Raw genomic sequence first — 23543 nt, 5'->3', positions numbered from 1 at the left:
TAAAATTTGAGGTGATTATCCAGTAGATGTGACATGACAGAAATTGGAAGCCCAGATGCACAAGAGATACCCAGGAGAATGTTACCTTTCTTCATACTTCATTTTGAGTATCTTTTTCAGTATCATTTGTGAGTAATGACATTTATTTTGGTTATTCTTTTTAGGGTGAAAATGGCTTACATGGTACTGCAGGATTACCTGGTCAAAAGGTAATGAGTTTTTGTAAAGGGTTCTTACTAAACTAAACTAATAACCCAGTCTTTCCAAGGAGGATTCATAGAAGCCTTTCCTTCTTGGAGAACGTTCAAGAAAACATTCATTACAGAGTATTAGTAACATGTTTCCCAAAGAATCAGTAGTGATGCTTTCTAAGGGCCATGGGCAACTTAGAGGGGGCAGCAGAACAACTTTGACTATTATCAGTCTGAGTGAAAAATGGAGAAATATTTTCCTGCAGTCATTTCCTACTTGCATAGGTTACGTTTCTCAGATTGGATTAAGCATAATACTTAGAATGAACTAAAACATCTGGCATTACAAGGATGTTACACACACAACCAAGCTTTTCAAAACACAACCCGTTTTTGCTTTGGCCTGGTGGTGCAGACCAATCATCCTAGCTACACAGGAGACAGAAGCAATAATATTGCAGGTTCACAGCCTGCCAGCCTATAGTGTGAGTCTAAGGCTAGCTTGGACAACTTGGTGAGATCAGATCTCAAAATGAAAAGCAAAACGAAGGCTGGGAACAGTTCAGTGCACAGTTCTGGCTTAGTCTGTAGGAGGCCATAGATTCGACCCCCTTATGGGAAAAATAAGCCTGCGGAATGTCACGTTTATACTCATCATGAATGAAACCTTTATCACCATCCAGGGGGAGTCTCTCAGTGCCTGAGATCTTTCTTATCACCAAAATGAACTCCTTCTGAATCCTTTAATATCTAGTCAAGGATTGCTTTCTCTGGGAACAAATTTGACTGTTCATGCCAGACATTAGTGGATACACAGAAACTGATACACTTCAGATTCTGAGAGGGAAGAGGAGTGACTTTAGGTGGTACCGTCATGATACAACCCAGACAATCTCACCTTGAGGGAGAGCATCACTGATGCAATTTTAGATGCCCCCCCAATGCCAAACATGTCATTTCTATGTTCCAGTGTAGTGTTACTGGTTTTAATATCAAAATGTCTGAAAGCACTATGCAACTGTGTTTTCTTATATATAGTTGGCAATGTCATTTGAAAAGATACACTCTTTTGTATAGTTACAGCAGCTTTAGGAATGTTTCCTTACATAGCCCCTTAGAGAGAATAAGGTTGGATTGGGAGGCATGAAATGGCATGCTTCTGCGTCTCGTCCTAGAGGTTCTAGACCAAGCCTTGTGGGACAGCATGTGCTATATCTGTGAGCTGAGTCTCAAGCCAAGGGATGTGAGGATTTATCTGCTGGGAAATAGTTTTGGACTTTCCAGCAGCTGTTTGTGGTGGCCACTGACACCACACCTGACAATGTGGCTGAGACACTAGAGGCATTTAGCAGCTTCAATGTCATCTTGAATTACCATATGGAGTTAAATTCTACACTTTAGGGGAAATACTAATTAAAAGAGAGGTAGGCCCATGCACCTATGAACTAATCTAATATTTTCTGGTAATGTTTTGAGGCCAAATGAAGCAAAAATATTATTTACTTGTGTTTCAAGACACACACAAATTATTTTATTATGTTCATATGCTATTAAGAGCTCACACTCCTAATGTAGATATTAAGTAAATCATGCACCACTTTATGGAGGCATTGCAAAAAAGCTGAGATTCGAAACTTTTCATCTTTAGTTACATATGCTGGCATGTGTTTATTTATGGAGGAAAGAGGAGATGAAGTTCATAAAAGGTCATTGTGAGCTATATTATGAGTTCAAGGACAGCCTGATCTGTATAATATCTTCTCTCAAAAAAAAAACCTTAAATAGAAAAATAAATGAAACAAACAAAAATACTGGTCTCTTATGCCTGTATACTCAGAAGATACTGGCTGGGTGCCTTAGCCCGTGATCCCCAGTGTGCACAGCAAATATGACCCATCTCTGCCACTCACCTCACAGCTATACAGCCATAGGCCCCTGGCACATAGGAGACTCTCAGCGTTTACTGCATTTGATCAGAATGTCATCAATCTGTTTATGTCAAATTAAATCTGAAAATGAACTTATGAAATAAAGGAATGGGCTGAGAAAAAGATGCTTGCATCTTTTAGATTTGAAGACTAGCATAGAGAATGACACCTCTCTTTGGCTGTGAGTCACATGAGCAGAGCAGAGAGAAACCTGGGGCTGCAGGCAGGTATGCCCAGGACTCCAAGGTTCCCAGCTAAATCCACACGTTGTGAACCTCTCATTAGATGCTCATGTTGTGGAAGGTAGATCTCAAAGAAATCTATGTCTTCTATATTTAATGAGATGCTAGTGAGAAGAAGAATGTCAACTCAGTCTGTGCCACTTAACTCAATTCTCAGAGCAAATGATGATGGTAGCATCCTCTGATGCTAACTTGTGGGATTCTTGGCTTTATGAGGTGATATTTTCTAGAGAGTAGGGAAGTATTCAGAAAGCTGTTCCTTTAGTATTTTGCATTATTAAGACTTTGTTTTGTTTGATATTGGCTTGGAGCTTCATATCTCAAGGAACTATTTAAATCAGTGATTACTTACTGTTAGAAATATCACTGTTATTATGAAAAGTCCATGAACTGTAAGTACTGTTCCTATTACTATACACCATGCTCCTCTTTTACAGGGAGAACAGGGACTGGAAGGCATCAAAGGAGAAATTGGTGAAAAGGTAATCCTTTCTATATACATTTGCAAAGAAGAATTATGCTCCGGAAATAGTTTCATGTGACATTTAGCTCCTAATGTTCTATAGGACATATGCAAGAATTTTATAGTGATGCTAAAATATTTGCATCACTTAGAGTGGTCTTAGTATATTGGTGATTGACAGAAATAGTTTTAAACTTACTTAGTGGTCAGGCTTTCTTAGTTAAATTTATTCCATTTATATGTAAAAGATGCAAAGGTTTATTGAGCACTGTATTTTTATGTTATGATGTCATTGGTCCACTATGAATGATGACTGATCCCCTAAAAGATTCCTAGTATGGACATTAGTCATTGGATTTTTTTTCCTGGGGGGGGGGTGGAATTAGGAAAGCAAAAAACCCAACTATAACAGAAAAGATACCATATACTGAGATGAGAATTATTCCAAAAGGTTTAATGGAGGGGCAGTTAAAAGGTATGAGTGATACGTAAGAAGCTCAGAAGACTTTAAAGTACCTTGGGTCACATTGCAAGAGACTTGTTAACTTGTTAACGTTACAGATCCAGAGTCAGAGAAAAGTATGGGGCAGGCTTCGGTCAGGGGCTGAAGGAAGCACTTTTTCCAAACCAGTCAGTCCCATATGTGAACCTTAGCAAGAAGTATCTCATTCTGCCCTGAGCTCCTGTTGGCTAAGCAAGCAGAGGCAGTTGGGTGGACGTACCCCATGAACATGGGTACTGTGGGGCTCAAAGGAGAATGGGAACTGGTACACTGTGGTCCTTGAGGGGACGGGCACAGATGCCATCCCAGTAACCCAAGAGCCATCATATCATCCTCTCACAAAACTGAGTTTTGCATTTTATACCTTTAAGCAGTGTTTTATTCTATAAATAAATAAATAAATAAATAAATAAATAAATAAATACTAAAGTCATCTGCTAGCCCTCAAAACCATTTAAACAACAATTGTTTTACAATCATACGGCTTCAGCAGCTTCATTTAGCAGAGTAAATGATCTCAAACTAGCCACTGTTGTTTGCTTAGGTTTACCGTTCCTGGCAGTGATCAGTTATTTGCCTCTTCTATAAGTATTTATAGAGACAATGAGCATCTTCCATAATTACAGGACAAATTATACACATTGTAAGCTACATGATAATTACTTTTCCTCACTGAAGTGAGAGAGAGCACCATATAACAACCATCCAAGTGAGGAACAATTCCATTAAAATTATAACCATTTTAAAAAAGTCTTTTAGAAATTCCTTGAATATATACATATTTTTGCTTTAGGATAATAGGTATTACCAGGCCATGCCTTTAGGTCTTATTTGCATGTATTTATGGTTCCTTAGTAGTATTATACTTGTGGAAATAAATGAAACTAAGCAATGCATAATATGCTCTCTGTGTTTAGTCACCAATACCTTTAAAATTTGGTTATTTTGTCATTCTTTGAGTACAGCTGGTACTTCATGGTAATAAATGGATTCCCACAGACTGAATATGAGTGAAATACATTATGCACACGCATCACAATGCTCTAATAAAATCCACTATGTATAATTAATATGTTAATCAAATGTTGAGAAAGACATTTTGCTTCCAAGTTTTTCCTTCTGCTTTCTCTTGTCTATTGACTGTTGCATTGAAGCGACTCCTTCTACAATAAGGAAGGAACAGTTATGGAGACTGCTTTAAATATGGTAGAAGACATTAGGCTTCAAAGAGAAAAGACAGAGGCTTTCCTAAAAAATCGTAATCCTGACGGTTGACAGTCACATTTAATATTCATGTACCCACGTTGATTTAGAAGGTTCTACTTTAATTTACTATTTGCTGTGCATTAAATGTTTGATCCTTTTCAGTATAGCAAGCTGAAGAAAACACATGAATTATGCCTCTGTCCATTCCATGAAACATGTATTTTTCCATAGGTTGAGTAATTAAGGTCATGTGATTGACTTTGTTTTTGAGGTAAAGAAAGAAAAGTCTGTAACCGCCCTCACTTTGGTATGAAAAGAGCATGGGAGTCTTGGGTGGCTCACAATGCATTGTTTTCTGAACAAAATCAATGATCTGCATTGAAATAACTATTCCTTGTGAAAGAATAAGTGCATAATTGCTTTAAAAATTTCATCTTAAAACATGTTTTCTTTTTTTTTTTTTTTTACTGTGGTTAAAATGTGATGGTTTTGAGTGACACATTAAGCTAATTATAAACTAAACAATTCAGGAAGTTATGAGAATTTTATGTCTATCAAGGATACATGGTAATGGCCAAGAATAATATCGTCTCTGAAATATAGGATATTGTGTGTTGATTTTTAAGTGTTATTTCTACAAGCAATAGAAATCAAGTTCAGAAATCTGCTATTCATCATAGCCAGAAAATAAAGTTTCTGCCTAATTTACATCACTAGAATGGCCATGAGATTCCTCCAAAGTCAAATTTATAGATGCATTGTCTTAGTCCAAAGTACTTTTCAGACCTGACAAGTCAGGTGTGTTTAACCCCTGGTATCCACAGGGAATTGGTTCCAAGACTCCCTGAACATTTAAAAAATCTGCAGATACTCAAGTCCCTTAAATGGAATCGTGTGTGTCCTATCCACATCCTCCTGAGTAATTTAATTGACTGTAAATTATTTATAATACATATTATAATACAAATGTTATGCTGTTCCACCCTAGGAAATAATAACAGGAAAACACTGAGTTCAGCACAGACACATTTTAAAGGCAACTGTGTCTATTCTTTGACAATTTCATGTATACAACATATTCTTATTCATATCTACACTATTATCCTCATAAAATTCTCTCCTCCCAACTGCATCTCCTCTTCTCTCCTTTCCTTCCTTTCTTCCTTCCTACCTTCCTATAACTCTACCAAGGCTAATTAGCACTTCTTTTATTCATATAGCTGTGGGGCCATCAACTGGAGCACAGGGAACCTACTAGACAGCACATCTCCAAAATTTCTTCTCCCCAGGCAGCAATTAACAGCCAGTAGATCCTCAGTTAGGGGTGGTGCCTCATAAGATAAGAAAGTGGTTGGTGACCTCCCTGTGTCACTACTACATCAGTAAGAATATTTTGCCTCATAGATCCCTATGGTAGCATTCAGGTTCCAGTGGTAAGGCCACTGACATCTCTTCTTGGGCCTACATAGGACCTCCAGGTATTAGGAATGCTAACCAGCAGTGATGGTTTCCAGTAAGCTCAGAACTGATTTCTCTATGTCTTCCAACGAAAATGTGCAGTGTCCTCAGCTCTAGAATTTTATGCTGCAAGCCTAAATTATCTTGTGAGTCTCTGTAGTCCCACTGGCCAATAACTCATGGAGCTATCCCATGCCTATTAATGATAATTTCTTTTAATTATCCATGTCTTGTGGAGCAACATTGTCTTCCCACACAGGACACCTTTGTTTGAACTCATTTTTTCTTAATTATATTTTTAATTAGGTTATTTCATTCAGCATATTTTCCCATTTGATCCATTTATCTGAAAATTTCGTGATTTAGTCTTTTTTTTTTTAACATCTGTCATGTTACTGTTTCTTAGAAAGTGGAATCAACATAGATGTCTATTCACTAATGAACAGATAAGGAAAAATGTGGGACAACTATGTTGATTCCACTTCCTGAGTAGCAATGAACAGGAGTATGTAAGTGTCTCTGTAGTAGACTATAAAATCCTTTGGATATCTATGAACAGCTTCCCATAATGATATTGCATGTTATTAAGCCAAGTCATTTCTAAAGTGAAACGTATCTTAAGGGATGGTTACTTCTCTCAAAAACAGTTATTTATCGGATAGAATTCTTTAGGAAGACAGCTTCTCTTAAGTCTGTCATGCCACATGGTGCCTCATAACTGTATCTTCAGTCGTAGCCCCTGCTCTCTGGCACCTGCAGGCACCATGCACACATGTGTTGTACATACATACATGTAGGCCAGACATCTATACACATAAGGTAAATAAAATGAAATTTAAAATTTGGCCCTGCTCAACCCATTGTGAAATCCCATTTCAGACAAAAACAAAAACAAAACAAAACAAAAAAAACCCCACAGTTGCACCCATTTACTAAAGGCATATTTTTTCCAAAGTGCAGTTGGTTTTGACTTATTCATGAGTGATATTGACCATGGGTCAAGGTTAGCCATATATGTGTGTGTGTGTGTGTGTGTGTGTGTGTGTGTGTGTGTATGTGTGTGTGTGTGTGTGTATGGAGAGACAGACAGACAGACAGACAGACACACACACACACACAGAAAGAGAGAGGGGGGGAGAGAGAGAGGGGCCAAGACCATATATTTAAGAAGGACATAAAGTGTTTCAGCTACTTTCAGCATTCTCATTTGGTGATAAATCTTGTTCATAAAGTGAACAAGATTTTCACATCTCTTAATTTTAGCGGTAAAAATTAGTTCTTTCTTTTTTGTAGACTGATTGAGCCAGGGGGTGTTGACAGCAGGCAGCACCCGAAGCGTCCTCCAGCCTTGAGTGTCCACAGTGAGCAGGCTACAGGGATTCGTGTCTAGGCTTATGGGAATTACCCATTTTTCATTATGCTGTTTATTGATGTTTTTACCCACTCAGCATTAGGCTGATAACAGTGAAGAAGCTACAAAACTAACAAATGCATATGGCACACAAGCTCTTAAAACCACCGCTGGGAAACTAGACCTTGTAAACGACTAGTGATGTGATTTTTATTGTCCTGCTGTTCCCAGAGTCATCTTTATGTGGTGAAATTCCACAAGATATATGTTTGTGAGTCAGAAAATGATGTTTAGCCAACTATTCCTCTGGTTTTATAAATGTTGTATGTATTTTTTACTGGAGAGTATCTCCTGGAAAACTATTCCACTGAGCCCCATTTCTAGTTGGCTCCTTTAAATGCACACTATATATTTCCATGAAATGTTTAACATTCAAATGAGTAAAATTACAAAAATATATTTTATAATCTATAATTATATGCCTATACATACATGTACATATATATGTCTATATTCACTTTTTTATTAGAAAACTGTATGGCTTCATTTATAATTAAGCCATATGTCCAGAAGTTCGTAATCTTTAACCAGCAATCCACATCCAGCAATTTTCAGGTGATATAATTCAAATTTTCAGATGGCAGCCTAAATGCAGTTGTGAGTGTGTGTGTGTGTGTGTGAGTGTGTGTGTGTTCCTTTTGTTGACCTTTTTAATGTTGAGTTCCCTTGCATTAGTTACACACGCAGAAGGTTTTTTTTTTTTTTTCCTGGTGATTGCTTTTTATACTTCAGTAGGAAAGATAGCCAAAGCTTAATAGAAAATGTCTACATATCTGTGCTTGGATTAGTCACTCATGCTGGGTCTTAGTCAAGTGAAAAAGCAGTATTGAATCTGTTCTTGCTGTCCTGTTGACTAGTATTTGTAGAATTAAATTGTAGCAGCATCTGTAGGTTTTATGTCCCTTATAAAATAATGATATGAAAATGCAGAGCTAGTAAGTGTGGTGGTGGATGAGGTTGGTAGAATTTTGTCCATTTATATCTGACAGATTATGACATATTTAATTTGTAACCAAACTTGAAACATGAGACAATGTTTCTGTACCACTTTTATACCAGAAATAAATATCACTCATAAATAACTCACACACTTCTAACAGTATTCATCATGATTATACCTAATCAGGAAATCAATAGTAATCATTTGCCCCCCTCCAAAACAATGATTATGACTAGAATAATCTAGGATCTATTACCCAGAAAGCATTGTCACCTTAGCCTATTGTTTATTTAATTGTTGACATGCTAAAGGCACAGGAAGTCGAGGAACAGAAAGGCATCCCTAAGCTTTGGCCACATCAAAATGAATGAGAAAATAGTGCAAGAGGAATTTATGCAATGTTTATAATCTTTTCTTTTGGGACATTCTAGGACAGCATTTTAGGTCACTCATCAAGTCCCTTTACCTTGATGGAGAAGTCCACACTAGCTGAGAAATCCTATATCCTTGTCAGTGTCTGCTGCTGTGTATACCCATGGTAACAGTGACTAATTAATAAACACACATCAACAACATTTTATGTAACAGAACAGGAACATGTGCTTCCAACCTACCCAGTAGCATTCCAAAGGGAACCTAGATCGACAACCTCATGGCAGCCCATGGTTGGCATAAGTGAATCACATCCTCCTGCATGCTGAGTTCTAGAGCCTCTCTGAGATGCTACCGTGTGAACCCATGTGTGTTCTTTACCATGGGATTTTCCTTTATAAGATACTCAATTCCTATTTAACAGGATAGTTGTAAGCATTTAAAATATGCCAAACGCATAAAAGATACTCTATAAACGTGATTCAACAACAACTGAACTATGAAACATACAAAATATTGGTATTTTGAAAGAACGGGCTTGACACAATTAGTATCTTTAGTTTTTAAATTTTCAGAGTGTTAATTCCTAACTTTCTCTGTAAATATGTAAGATATTCAAGAATATTAGCTCATGTGCAAAAAAATAATTACTCTACACCAGCACTGATGTAAGATAATACGCATTTATTTAACATGTTTTTACATAGCTCAATTCAGTTATACTTCAGGCACAACAACCCTGTCTACTTTGTTCAGATATCACTTTTATGCTGAAATGTTGGCTCAGGGTAGCTAATCTACGTTGGATTTTAAAAGGCACTGTGTCTTTATTCTAGATTCACACTCTCTTTCCGAAAGTTATCACAGAATTTTTTTCTAGACGAGGGTCCAAAAAAAAAAAAAAACAAAACAAAACAAACAAACAACAACAAACACAAACAACCAACCACAAGCAAAGTGGTGTAAGGCCTTTTGAGGCTCCTTCCTCAGACCTGGCAGGCCACATCTCCACAATGCTCTGTTAGAAAACAAGTCCTAAATCCAGTCCCTGTTCAAGAGGTGTGATAATAGACCCCACCCACCTTTTGGTTGTATGGATATATGCAGGAATGGCAAGTAGCTAGATTTCATAACAAACATAGCACAAATGAAATAAAAACTCTTACCTTTAAACCAATGGTTTAGAAAAGTTGATTGATTTAACACTTCTATTGTTCTCATTCTCTCATAACCTGAAGTATATTAGTCATTCTTAGTGGGATGCAGAGACTATGAAAATGTATTTCAAACTAGACTGACAGCACAACCATATATGTAAGACCGTTATAGAAAAATAAAACTCACTGTAGTGGTGACAGAAAAGTATCCATTAACTATAGCAATGAATTACGTTCTACTTTTATCTAATATCATATGCCTTTTAATTTTAGTTACAATAAAACTGTTAGAATAAATGAAAATCACAAGTCGGAAATGAAACGTATGTTTTTTTGAATTTTACTGTTAATGTTGTCTTGGCAATTATACTTAATATTTAGTATTCAGAACTAAGACAGGGTTGGTAAATCCTGTTATTACAGTGAGTCACTTTGCCATTATCACTACAAAGCGACTGTCAACCTGTCACATTACTTCCTGCGGATTCTCCTGTAGTTCACCTCGTGGAATTCTCCTGAACATTAGCCTGATATAGAATTATTTCATTTACCCTGTTAACACGTGCAAAACTTCTCCAACTTTTAGTCAGGACTCACGTGCCTCAGTTGACAGCTGACTTGACGCATGAAGAGAACAGATGGATGAGAATAACTATAATTTCAAAAATCAGAGCAATTTATGTGTGGCCGCTGGAGATTGGCATGGGAGTAACCATGCCAACTTTCAATTATTCACGGTCACAGGCAATTGGAGCTCAGGAATACCAGTGCCAAGTCGGAGGCTTAACATTAGTCAGTGCAGATTGTATGTTATTTGCCCCAATCCTAACAGTTCTGTTGAATAAATACTAACATGGAGTATAGTCAACCTTTTTCTACTCATTAGTAATTACAGAAAATGGAATATTAAAGAGAGATGCATATAAACAAATAAGAGAATGGTTTTCATGATCATTCATCTCCTCAAGTATTATTCCTAATGTCCATATATTGTTTTACTATGTGACTACGTCTTACTTTATTTATTTAATGATTCTATTATTGGAAATATGTCTTTTTTTCCATGTGTTCTTTGTGATGTTGACTAAATAATTTTGGTGTGGGGACTGTTTTGTTGAAGACTAATAACTATCAGGGTCAAAGTAAAGAGATCACTCAGCATCCTCTCAAGACTGGGATGTAAAGCACTATAGCAATAGTACAGGAGATGGCGGAGTACTGGGTCACTACAGAGAATGTTTATGCATCAAAACCAAAGCATGATCCTTGAAAGAAAATATTCTAAACAAGATATGGTCCAAGAGAAAAGGATGGACACACTAATTGGAAATCAGAAATATCTTATATGCCCTAAGGACTGTCAACCATTATTAATTAACAGTACCCTAGAATTTTTTGAATAGTGTCGATTTTACTTCTAAACTACACTAACAGAAATCAACCCATTTGTATTCATCTGCCTGAACATCACCTAACCCTAAGGACTCAGGGGTCACATCTTGATCACAAATCCACTCTCCAAAACTGTGGCCAGATGAATCTTTAAAAACCAACTGTGTGACTCCCATTTTTAAAACATTCTCCAGGTTTCCCACTAGGTTGAGTTCCAGCCCTAATGCACTGTATAAAGCCTTGCTATGTCTGACCTGCGCAATACCCCAGAACCCCTTTCCCCTCACACCCCATGTTGATGTCTTTTTCTTCTTTCAGCTCTTTGACTTCACCAGACTCTTCCATCCATTGTTTTTATTTTGTTTCCCATTGTTGTGACAAAATTCTCTGACAAAACCAACTTATGGAAAAATGGGTTTATTTGGCTCAAAAATCCAGGTTACAGTCCATCATCGTATGGAACCTCAAGACAGTCAGAACTTGAAGCAGCCAGTCATATCACATCCACACTCAGGAGCAGACAACAATGAACGAATGTGACATACTGGTGCAATACCGCTCTAGCCTTTACATCACATTCAGGATCTCCTGCATAGGGAAGGAGTTGCTTGAGAGGGGTATGTCTCTCCACCTCAATTAATGCAATTGAATGAACTCTCTGTAGACATGCCCACAAGCCAACTTGAATCACACACTCCCTCATTGTGATTCCTACTGCAGGTTATTCAATCATTACACTTTGAAAGTTACTTTTCTGCTGTCATAATTTCTAATTAAACCCTTTTTTCTGTTTTTATTCAATATATTCTTTATTTACATTTCAAGTGATTTTCCCTTTCCTGGATTCCCCCCTCCCCAAAAGTCTCATAAGCCCTCTTCCCTCCCCCTGTTCCCCAATCCACCCCTTCCCACTTCCCTGTCCTGGTATTCCCCTACACTGCTGCACTGAGCCTTTCCAGGACCAGGGGCCACTCCTTTCTTCTTCTTGGCATCATTTGATATGTGCATTGTATCTTGGGTATTCCAAGCTTCTGGGCTAATATCTGCTTATCAGTGAGTGCAAACCATGATTGTTCTTTTGAGACTGGGTTACCTCACTTAGGATGATGTTCTCCAGTTCCATCCATTTGTCTAAGAATTTCATGAATTCATTGTTTCTAATGGCTGAGTAGTATTCCATTGTGTTATATACCACATTTTCTGTATCCATTCCTCCGTTTAGGGACATCTGGGTTCATCCAGCTTCTGGCTGCTATGAACATAGTGGAACATGTATCCTTATTACATGCTGGGGAATCCTCTGGGTATATGCCCAGGAGTGGTATAGCAGGATCCTCTGGAAGTTCATTCCCAGTTTTCTGAGGAACTGCCAGACTGATTTCCAGAGTGGTTGTACCAGCTTGCAATCCCAGCAGCAGTAGAGGGGTGTTCCTCTTTCTCCACATCCTCGCCAGCACCTATTTTCTCCTGAGTTTTTGATCTTAGCCATTCTGATTGGTGTGAGGTGAAATCTCAGGGCCAGCTAACACCAGAGATAACCAGACATCAAAAGGCTAATTAAACCTTTAATGCTATAACTCACCTGAGATTACCTATCATAATTTACAATTAGAAGTTTCTGCCATGTGTTTTTTTCCCTTTATGCTCATTTCCCCTCAGTCAAATAGAAATTCAATGACAGAAGATATTAGCTTACAGTTTTGTTTTTATCTCTAACACCGAATATAATGCTTAGCGCATAAAAGAACTAAATTCATTCATTACCCCCAGGAAATAAATGGATAAGGTTTAGGGTTTCTTTTCATTTTCTCAAAGTATTTGATGAATATTTTGATGTGCTCAATATCCTCTTTTTCAAACTTCTGCTATTAAACTTATGAGGCAGATTACATGTATATAATGTTACATAGACATAATATATATGCATATGCACTTACTCTATTATATTAATTCTATATGTATTACTGCAATTATACCTCAATGAAAATATAAAACATTAATATATTCAGTAGAATGCTAAAATATGCACAGAGTAAATTGATTTAAAATCATTCACCTTTTATTATTTACAAATTATATATGGCAGGAACAACAATCTAGCTCTGTATTATCTATCAAATCTATAGGATGCATTTAATACCAGATATGACACTGTCTTTTAAATTTAATGGTAATATTAAAAGTTATCTACCAAGTTCTGTGCTGTCATACTGAGTTATAATTATGGCAGAACTGTTAGCTATTAACTGTAGCAACCTTAAAAGGCTTTTATTAAAGAAATTTATTCATTCATTATTTTATGCAAATTGAGGACAAAGAGATATGAAAATCTGGGGGAACCTTAACAAGGGCCAAGCAGAAGCACCTGGACCTCATTGATAGGTTGAAAGGGTCTGGTTAATCCAGCGAGTTCCCTCATAGGTTGACTTTCACCCTGGAGAGCCCAGCTCTTTCCTCAGGCTCTGAGCTACTCGCGCTTTCCCCATCCTGCTCTTGCTTCCGGTTCTCCTTGCTCTGGTCATCCTGTGCTACACCCCAGTCAGCTCTCGGCTGCCTCTTGCTCCCTCCAGCTTCCTCATCCATTTCTTGACCTCTCCCCTTTCTCTACACCTGTTTCACTTCCCTGCCCTTCCTTCACACCCTGTCGGAATTCCTCCTCACATAGTTTCATGTTTCTTTTATAGCAACTCTAAGAAGAGACAGTTTCTAAATAAACACATGAGTTCCTTAGCAGGTGACTTGAGAGTGTTTTCGTGTCAAAGAAAAGGATCCGTGACATAGTCCTGTCCCTATTACCATCCCTGAGCTTTCTTTGCATCTCAGAAGACTGGATCCAGGGGAGCCACTCTATCACTGAATTGTTTCCCAAATCCCTGTTCCTGAACATTGCTGAATAAGATGATGTTCTAGATGAAGAGTGAGATCAAGGTTGTCTTGACGCTCCGTGACAAAGTTCTAGTATGTAAAATTAATATATGTGATTTACAACGTTTTAACTGGAATCGGTTAAAAATGACTTAACCTTGGAATTTCCTCAGTTCAGAAGCATATATTATCTACAGAATTTGGGGGGCATTCCAGATGCTAGAAACACAATCCGTGTCACAAAATATTAGTTAGCAGGTGCATTGTTTTTATTTAAAAGTCACTGCCATGTAAACTTCTTTTGTAGTTATTGTATGAACCATTCACAGTATAGCAATTTCTGAATGGATGTGTCTCAATGAAATAGCAGAATTCCTGTACAATAGGCGGAGACATGGATGTAACTGCTGCGACACATAAGGCTTGTGCAGTGTCTGGCTCTGTGAGGCTTATAATCCAGGCTTGGGAGCAGCCTTTGCTTCTTACGCCAATATCCTCAAGAAACTCTCCTCAGCTTCTTCTTTTCCCTGGTCATCCTCACAATCCCCTCTAAGCCATACGGCTTTAATAGGAGAGGAGGCTTAATGAAACAAGACACAGAAATCCGCTAATATCCTCTTCCACTTTCTGTCCTTTCCTTCATCGTCTCTCGCTGCCTTTCTGCCGACAATAATACTGCACAGAGAGACACAAGGACAAAAATGACACAACAGCGATGCTTGGGGCAGGAATTTCATAGAGGTTTATCTTATATACCTGCAACAGTCTAGCCCAAGGACTGTAGCAATGCAGCTGGTGTTAGCTGCTACATTCCAAGAACTCAATGGTAGGGATATTGCTTCCCACTTAAGGTTCATTTACATGTACTGATGATTATTCCTGGGGATAGTATCTTAGTAACAGTATGGCAAGGGCACACAGCAGCACCCAGTAAGTGCAGGTTGAATCAACATTTCTTTTTTAGTTAACAGGAAATTAGACAGTCACCTACATTTGTTCTCGCTGTTTACTTAGAGTTTGTAGGACAGCCCCAGAGGACTTTCTCATTAAAACTGATAGGAGATACTTTTTTTGTTGTTGTTGTTCTAAGTCAAAATCTCTTATTTTGATCATCCTGTCTGAGTTCTGAAAACCCTTTTAGAGAGTTCAAGGCAGCTTCTGTACTTGCTGGTACATTGTTAATGTCTCAGCATTGCGATGTGATAAACTTATAGGCTCCTAATAATTCTCATGGCCACCTTCTTATGCTGCTAGGCCACACCAGATGCTGATGCATTTCAGAAAGAGCTCTAATTATTCTTGTGTGTATACATGTGCATGCATGCATGTGTGTGTATGTGTGTGTGTGTGTGTGCACTAAATCACCCAGGCACTGTAGTATGTGGACAGAGCCCCAATTCAGTTCCATCTCCAGCTAATTTCATGACTATCTCAAAGTCTTCACCTGGAAAGATAGCGAATGAGGCTGTGTTGCTCATCTAGACTCATAAGCAGACTCATCTAGAGTCACAAGTGACCTGGCATAGACTCTCAAAATATGGAGGGATTCTACTACTGTCAGGTTAGAATCTTGAACCAGAATATAAGCATTCATAAGTGGTCACTTCTGTTTTGGACCTGTGGCCTTCTAGTCTCCTTGTATGCCATTGAGTCCGATCTATTACAGTTAGCGCCTTTGTAGCTTTGAAATGACTGAATTTCATACATGTGAATTCTGGTGCCCTGAGTCACTGATATGTACAGAATAAAAAACCCTCTTGCCACTGTCGCTGGATCCTCCTTCTGGGCAACAGCCAGACCTATCTGAAGATAAAGCTAGTCTTGCTGCTGAACAACTTTCATACTTCACTGGCATTTAACACATGCCTCTCAACTGCTCCTCTGTTCAATGTCTGACTCAATCACAGAAAGGGAAATCACAACACAAAAGTTTTGTTTTAGAGATCATCTTACTCCCTGTAAGTTCCTTAAAACCACTCTAAAAAAAATTCAATGCAGATATCTGTCAAAATTCATTATCAAAAAGTATTTAATGTGTGTGTAGTTTCTAATTAGATATTTTCTTTATTTACATTTCAAATGTTATCCCCTTTCCTGATTTCCCCTCTAAACCACCCCCATCTCATCTCCTTCCCCCTGTTCACTAACCTACCCACTCCTGATTCCTTGTCCTGGCATTCCCCTATACTGTGGCATCATACTTTTAAAAGGAAGATATATCATTGTATCACAGAGCTGCCTTTCCTTCAAGATTCTTAGAAACTCATGCCAGTGATAGTCCCGGGTTCTGTTATCTGTCCTTCCTCTGTGCTTCCTAGCTTGATGTCTGCCTTGGTCCCAGGGGTCTCTCACTACAATCAGTTAATGAAAAGGCCTTCAATTTCTTTTCCAACCTGTACGATGTCAATGAAACTCAGTAAGGTACAGAATCCCTTCAAGACACATGCTGGGTCTTCGAACATATGTGTTTGTTCAATCACCCATTTATTTGATCATTTAGCACCCACTCCCAACTAGACACTGTGTTCAACATTAAGGTAACATGAAAGAGACAGAGCCTCCTCTCGAGGATCACGTGGGCTGTGTTTGATGGTGGCTTGTATAGGGTACAGTGTGAAGGAAGAGTACAGAGCACACACTGCATCGGATGGAGGTAAAGTTAGGTCAAATTTTATTCATTAGTGAAACCTGAAGGGAAAGTTAGATTTCTCCAAGCAGGAAGAGACAGATGAAAGTTCACAAGTTCAGTGTAATACATTTTGAGATGTATAGGGAACCTGATAGTGTCTATTGCGTGTCAAAAGGGAAAGCGGTGGCCATTGCAAGAGAAATAAGTGCTCTTCAGAAAATAATTGAAGCACAGCTTGAGGCTGAATGTCCAAAGATGGTGGAGGAAGAAAAACCAAAGAAATAACATCAGAGGCTCACTTGGAGCATTCGGGTTCTGGCATCTTTAGCTTGCTTGCCTCAGTAAAGGTACCATCAGACCACCAAACAGCTAACCACTTTGGTAAGGAAACTGAGTGGTTTCTGGGGAAACTTTTCATGAGACCACCCATCTGAACCTTCCAGACAGATGATTAGAGGCTAAAGGCCCTTGGACAGACTCAAGGCGCCATCCCTAGGACTTTTGTTAAGCTCTCCATTTCTTCTCAAAATGCACAAAACTGAACAGTTTAGTCCAATAAAGAGGACACACTTGACTTCTAGCATAAGCTTATTCTCCTAGGCAAAATCTTGAGACAATGGTATAAATGATACAAATCCTATTGTTTAATCATCCCTTTGAGAGAGAGGCAGAGAGAAAGAGAGACAGAGAGACAGGCAGAGAGAGATTGAGACAGACAGAGAGACAAAGACAGAGACAGAGACAGAGACAGAGAAGAAGAGAATGAGGAGGAATAAGAAAGATGAAGCACAGCCACTTCTTTTATGAATCAAACACAGTTTGGTTTTGACTGTCAAGTGTTGTGAGTTGCTGACTTACCTGCTAACAAGCAGATACAGTCACTTAACAACAAGAACAAGAAGACTCACCTAAAGTTCAACGATCTGGCTAAGGTCTAGTCTGTAACCCCTATCTTGCTCTTCTGTCAGAGTAACCTCAGGGATGCTGTGTGACCTCTAGGAATCGATCGACATGTTATTCACAAGTTTCTTTGCTAGGTTTGCATCTTGGCTTTTGAGAAGTAAAAGATTTCAGGTATGACTGGATTTAGCAAGCTAAGAAGGAGGGGAGAGAGACAGAGACAAAGAGACAGAGAGAGACAGAGAGAGAGACACACACACAGAGAGAGACACAGAGACAGAGAGGAAGACAGGAGAGAGGTGAAGGGAAGAGCAGGACCAGCAGAACTGTGGCAGGAGTATGAGGTAGAACATATAAAGTGAGGAGGAAGAACAGAGGAAAAACTACTGCTCTACCCTTTATACGACACATGGTTTCTAAAGGTGTGTGTGTGTGTGTGTATGTGTGTGTCCCAGTATGTGTGTGGTGTGAGTGCGAGTGTGAGTGCGTCTCCCCACACACATTCATGTGTGTTGACAAAGGTATGCCACAGTGTACGTGTGGAGACCAGAGGCCAGCCTTCAGTGGTGGTCAGCTCACCTCTCCCACCTTATTAGAGACCATCGCTTGTTCTGTGTACGAGGTTTCCTGTCCCTTGGATTTCTGGGTATTTTCTTGCCTCTGCACCCCATCTCACCTATTCCCCACGTGCTGCATCACCCCTGCCTTTTTAAGGTTCTGGGAATATGGAATCAGGTAGTCATGTTTGCGTGACAAGCATTTTACCCTGTGAGCCACTTCTCTAGCACCGACTGCATTTCCTTTTTCTTTTTCCTTTTCTTTTTTGTTTTTTAGTATTTATATGACATACATAAAATTTTATGTTTCAATGACAAAAAGTTAAGATTAAATGTAGAGACTATGTTAAAAAATCCTATACCTAGTAATAAAATAGAGAAAATGCTGATTAGAAAATAGAGCAAATTAAGTAGAGTTCATTAAAAAAAAAAATCAATGCACAAGAAAATATCCACAAACCTACGGGGCAAATCCAAAGCTGCAATGAGGGTGCATTAACACAGAATAAACATCGGTTTTTAAAAAAAATCAAATGCAAAATAAATAAAAATAAAATAGAAATAAAAAGAATAAAATAAAAGAAATAAAATAAAAAGAGCAGCTTTAAAATAAATTAGGAACAAAAAATTAATAAGCATGGTCAGTAAGATCTATGAAACAACAGTCATAAACTTGTAGAAATGGAAAAATACATTAAAAGCTAGTTTAATATGTGAGCAATAAAATGAGTGAATAAAATTCAAGTAAGCAGACAGAAAGACAAATTAGGAACAGAAGAGGTAACCAGAGACAGTAGATGGACAAAAAAGTGTGGGGACTCTAACATGTACAAGAACAGACTGGATAACCTGAAGGATATGTAAAAACATAATCAATAACAACTGGAAAATATGGCAATGTTAAAAACTATGGAAGAAATTGGAGAAGTAGCTGAAAACACACCAGGAAATAAAGGAGCAACTGACTTTCTGAGTTGGACTTTATGGATCCACATTTAAATTGTTTAAATATTTAAACAAATTAAAGAAAGATAAAGATAAAGAAAAGATAGTTTCCAGGAAGTTGGCATATTTCAACTCCACAGCTAGTGAGAAATGAACTGCTACTAGATTTCATTCATAATCACATATAGACATGTATTAAATAAGATGTCAGCAGATGAATTGAACTGTTTAGCAAAACCCAGACAGCGCAAGATTGGATGCTCATGGAGAATCCTGTTAAGGAATTACCAAGTGCACTTTAACCAGTTAAAGTATTGCAATTGAGTTGTCCTACTGACATAGACTGAAGCTTCAAATAACATGAAGTAGTCACTGTTAATTAAGTCCCTAGGTAGCAGGATCTAATAAAATGTCTTTACTGAAATCCAACTGTAAATACTGTTTGTAAAAGCATAAAAACTATATTAGAAATCAAAAAAGTGAAGCTAATTCCTAAAGGTAAAATTTTCATCACATGAAAATTAAATAACATGAATTTGAAAAAAGATATTAATCTCCTCACTGTCAAGTGAGTTTTAAGAACATTTCAGAGAACTTGTTAGAAAAATATCTTATTTATAAGAGAACTTAATTCATTAATAGCAGATATTAAAACGATGCATTTATCCAAAGTCAACTTATATGAAATAAGTTATTAAGTATTAAAATCAATAATAATTAGGAGAATTTTTAAGAAAAGACAAAACATTTGTTAACATACCACAAGTATAGAATAAATTCTTAAGGAATATAAATTGGAACTACTCTCCAGAATGACAATAAAATAGTTTAATGATTGAAAATTCACAATTTTGGTTTTTTTTGTTTGTTTGTTTTGTTTTTTGTTTGAGACAGGGTTTCTCTGTGTAGCCCTGGCTGTCCTGGAACACACTTTGTAAACCACCTTGCCTCTGCCTCTCAAGTGCTGGGATTAAAGGCGTGCAGCACCACAGCCCAGCTAATTCACAAATTTAACACAATAAAAACAGCAATATCAAATGCTTTCAATTATTTGTTAAACTTGGATACTATCTCCTGAGGTTTATATGTATTGTTAATGAATGAACATAGCCATTTTTTTTTTTTGCAGAGGCAGAGGGAGAAGAGAAATGTTTGTTTTATAAGACATCATCATTATAGATTTATTTTTCTTTATAAAATTCAAGAACATTGTTTATTAATATTGGTGGGATGGGTGACACCCTGTAAAGTTATTGTTATTACAATGGATGAAACCCTGTGGAGGTTAGAAAAACCTTTCAGGCCCTGTTCTCTCTGTCCACCATAGGCCCCAGAGACCGAGCTCAGAGCCAGTCAGACTTGTACACAAGGGTCTCTGCTCACTAGGATAACTTACCGGCCAGAGATATCAGAGCACTCTTCATTTCATCTTAGGCAAAGGCTGAGAAGCACATCACACTAACATTCCATAAGATTTCTGCATCGCTGTAAATATTATTGCCTACAGGAGCAAGATACAGAGCCTGGGACCTGACCTCTCTGTCCTGTGAATGAAATAACTCTTATGTTCCAATAAAGTTTTCTATAAAGACTCTGGAACTATTAAACTTATTCATATGAAAGACACTTTACCTCCAACAAAAATAACTTCCAAATGGATAAGCAAAACTCAAAGCACAGTAAGTATAATGTGTTTGTGAAAACTAAGAACAGGTTATGCATATCAAAATCTAAAAAGAAAATGCAGGAAAAGTGTTTATTGACCCACATAAAAATTGAATATTGCAGTGGTACAGGATGATGTTAAGCAAAATCAAGTAAAACTATTAACATAGTAATGACATTTGCTATTTCCGGAGGATTTTAAATTTTTGAGGCAAGAAAACTGCCAAATAACTCAGTTTTTAAATGTGGAAGATACATGAACAAGCAGTCACTAAATAGCAACTTCACAATGTTAACACAGTAAAGCTAGCGCTTACTGGTAGTCTGTGATGTGTAATTTAAAGCAATTATGAGAAGTGACTTAACACCCATTTGGCACCTGTTGCTGGATGGAATTCAAGGGCAAGGGCATGCCCACGTACTGCTGGTGGTATGCACAGAGGAGTATTCTCTCTGGGAAAGCAATTTGGCAACATCTGTTCAGAAATGAAAAATGCATAATCCTTTTACCTAGCAATCACCATCTTGAGAATCCTACTACTGTGAAGTATGTCACAGGCAAATGATGGTGTTTATGGCTTTAAGGGGTATAAGGCTTTAATGCAAGTCCTAATGGAGCCAGCTGAATTCAGCCATTTATTAAGATCTGCACAGTTGGCCCACAGATGTCATAAGTATCACCCATTATGTATACAGTACAAACTGTAGAGAGCTTCATTGGGGGTAACATGCTGTTGTTTAGTGCAGTGTTATTTGTGATGGCACAAAACTGGAAAGTCAGTGTTCTTAACAGGAAATAATTGAATAAATTATGGTATAGTTCTATTATAGAATATTAGGGAAATTATAATTTATGATATCATATATTATGCATTATGCATTATACATTACATATATTTATATTTCTACAGACACATTTATAAAACGTAAATATGTTATATATTTATATATTATTCAATATATTTATTTATATATTCATATATTACTATATAACATGCTATATAATATATGTAGTATATATAATATTTTAATATATTTAATAATATATTATATGTGAGAATATATTATTATTATTGTGATATATAATAATATAGAATATTAACAAAATAGGGTTATGGCCATATGAGTAAAACAAATTAATATGATGAATGTAATGTTGAAAGAGAATATAAAATTGTAAAACTGTATTATGAATGGCCATTTATAATGAATGACCAATTAATTGTTTTGAAAATTAAGACTTTTTATATATATATATATATATGTATATATATATATGCGTTTGCATAAATAAACTGGAAGAATATACACCACATTGATAAACATTTGATGTCCCAATGAGCAGATACCATTTCAGCATTGAATGTGCTGGAGACGCAGCTCAGCAGTAGAGTACTGAGGGACCTGGGCCTGAGGTGCAGCTCAGCCTAAAGGAAATAAAAGAAAAGAGGAAAACAGTGAAGCCATAAGGAATGGTTGACTCTTTGACTTGGAAACAAGCATATTATACATTTGAAGCACTTTATAATTTGAAACACTGAAAATGTATGAGTTTCCTACATTTTATACTAATAAACATTAAGTTCATAACAATTACTAAATACATTTGCATTATATACATAGGCTGTAAGTATTGCTATCATGTAGACATATTAAATAACATTTAATATCTGTATTAATATATACATTTGTATATAATGTTCATATATATCTTTTAAGTACTTTTTGTCTTTTTTTTAATGGTACAGGTGATCAAACATAAGGCCTTGCTCACTTCTGAAGGCAGTCTACTTCTGAGCTAAATCTCTTTCTTGGGAAGATTTTTAATTAAAAACATAGCACACAAGAAATGTATTGATGAATGGAAAACAGCTTAGATAACTGCCATAATGATCAATAATAAGACTGTAGCCCAAGTATGAGAACAGTAATGGCCATGCCCCAGTGGCAATAGGACGGGGAGGTGGTAGACGCTAAACAACGGGAATGGAATGACACAGAACGCAGGAAAGGAAGGAGGAAGTCTCTGGTTTGAGCCCCAGGCCTACTTATTCTCCATTCTCAGAACAATACGGTAACTCACCTCCAGTGAGCACTCAGTGAGAAACACGAGCATACTAGCTCTTCAAGGTTGTCTTGGGCAACGTAGTATCTTAGAATTTGTGTTTCTATTTCAAAATTAATTTGTCAGTGTGAGCTCTCATACAACCTTCTAAGATATGAAATGAGCAGTTTTGGTGGTTTGTTTGTTTGTCTGTTTGCTTTTTAGTATGTAAGTCACTTGGAATTTATCTTACAATATTGAATCATCCAATTCATAATACATCTACTTAGATTTTTATTGTTTTAGGGTTAATTTTTAGTTACGTGTATGTGTGTGTGTTTGTGTTGTGTCAATAGAGGCCAGAGACACTGGGTTCCCTGGAGCTGAGAGCTAGGCAGTTGTCAGCTGCCCTCGGTGGGTGCTGGGAACCAAATTCTCATTCTCTGCAGAAAACAGCATCACCTGCTGTGTTCTAAGCCTGTGAGCTACATTGCCACTCCAGACTCTCTTCTTAGTAATGTCTTGTCATTTTCACTGTAGAGGTAACCTTTGTTACAGTTATTACTAGACTAGGTATCTGGTGTGTGTGTGTGTGTGTTGCATGTGTGTCCACAGGTGCATAAACTGTGGCCAGAGGTTAATATTTGAAGTGATAAAGTTTGTCTTCCTCGATTTC

General features: G+C 37.3%; 1 protein-coding gene across 1 annotated transcript in view; it reads left to right on the top strand.

The window, feature by feature from the left end:
- Positions 1 to 23543, top strand: part of Col19a1 (collagen type XIX alpha 1 chain) — a 301599-nt gene that overhangs the window by 67425 nt on the left and 210631 nt on the right. The window contains exons 9-10 of the mRNA XM_052192819.1: positions 165 to 209; positions 2799 to 2843. Coding sequence (XP_052048779.1) covers positions 165 to 209; positions 2799 to 2843 — 90 coding nt within the window. The remainder of the gene's footprint in view (positions 1 to 164; positions 210 to 2798; positions 2844 to 23543) is intronic.

Source organism: Apodemus sylvaticus, chromosome 9, assembly GCF_947179515.1.
Source record: "Apodemus sylvaticus chromosome 9, mApoSyl1.1, whole genome shotgun sequence".
NCBI lineage: Eukaryota > Metazoa > Chordata > Mammalia > Rodentia > Muridae > Apodemus > Apodemus sylvaticus.
This window is presented reverse-complemented; position numbering and strand designations above follow the sequence as displayed.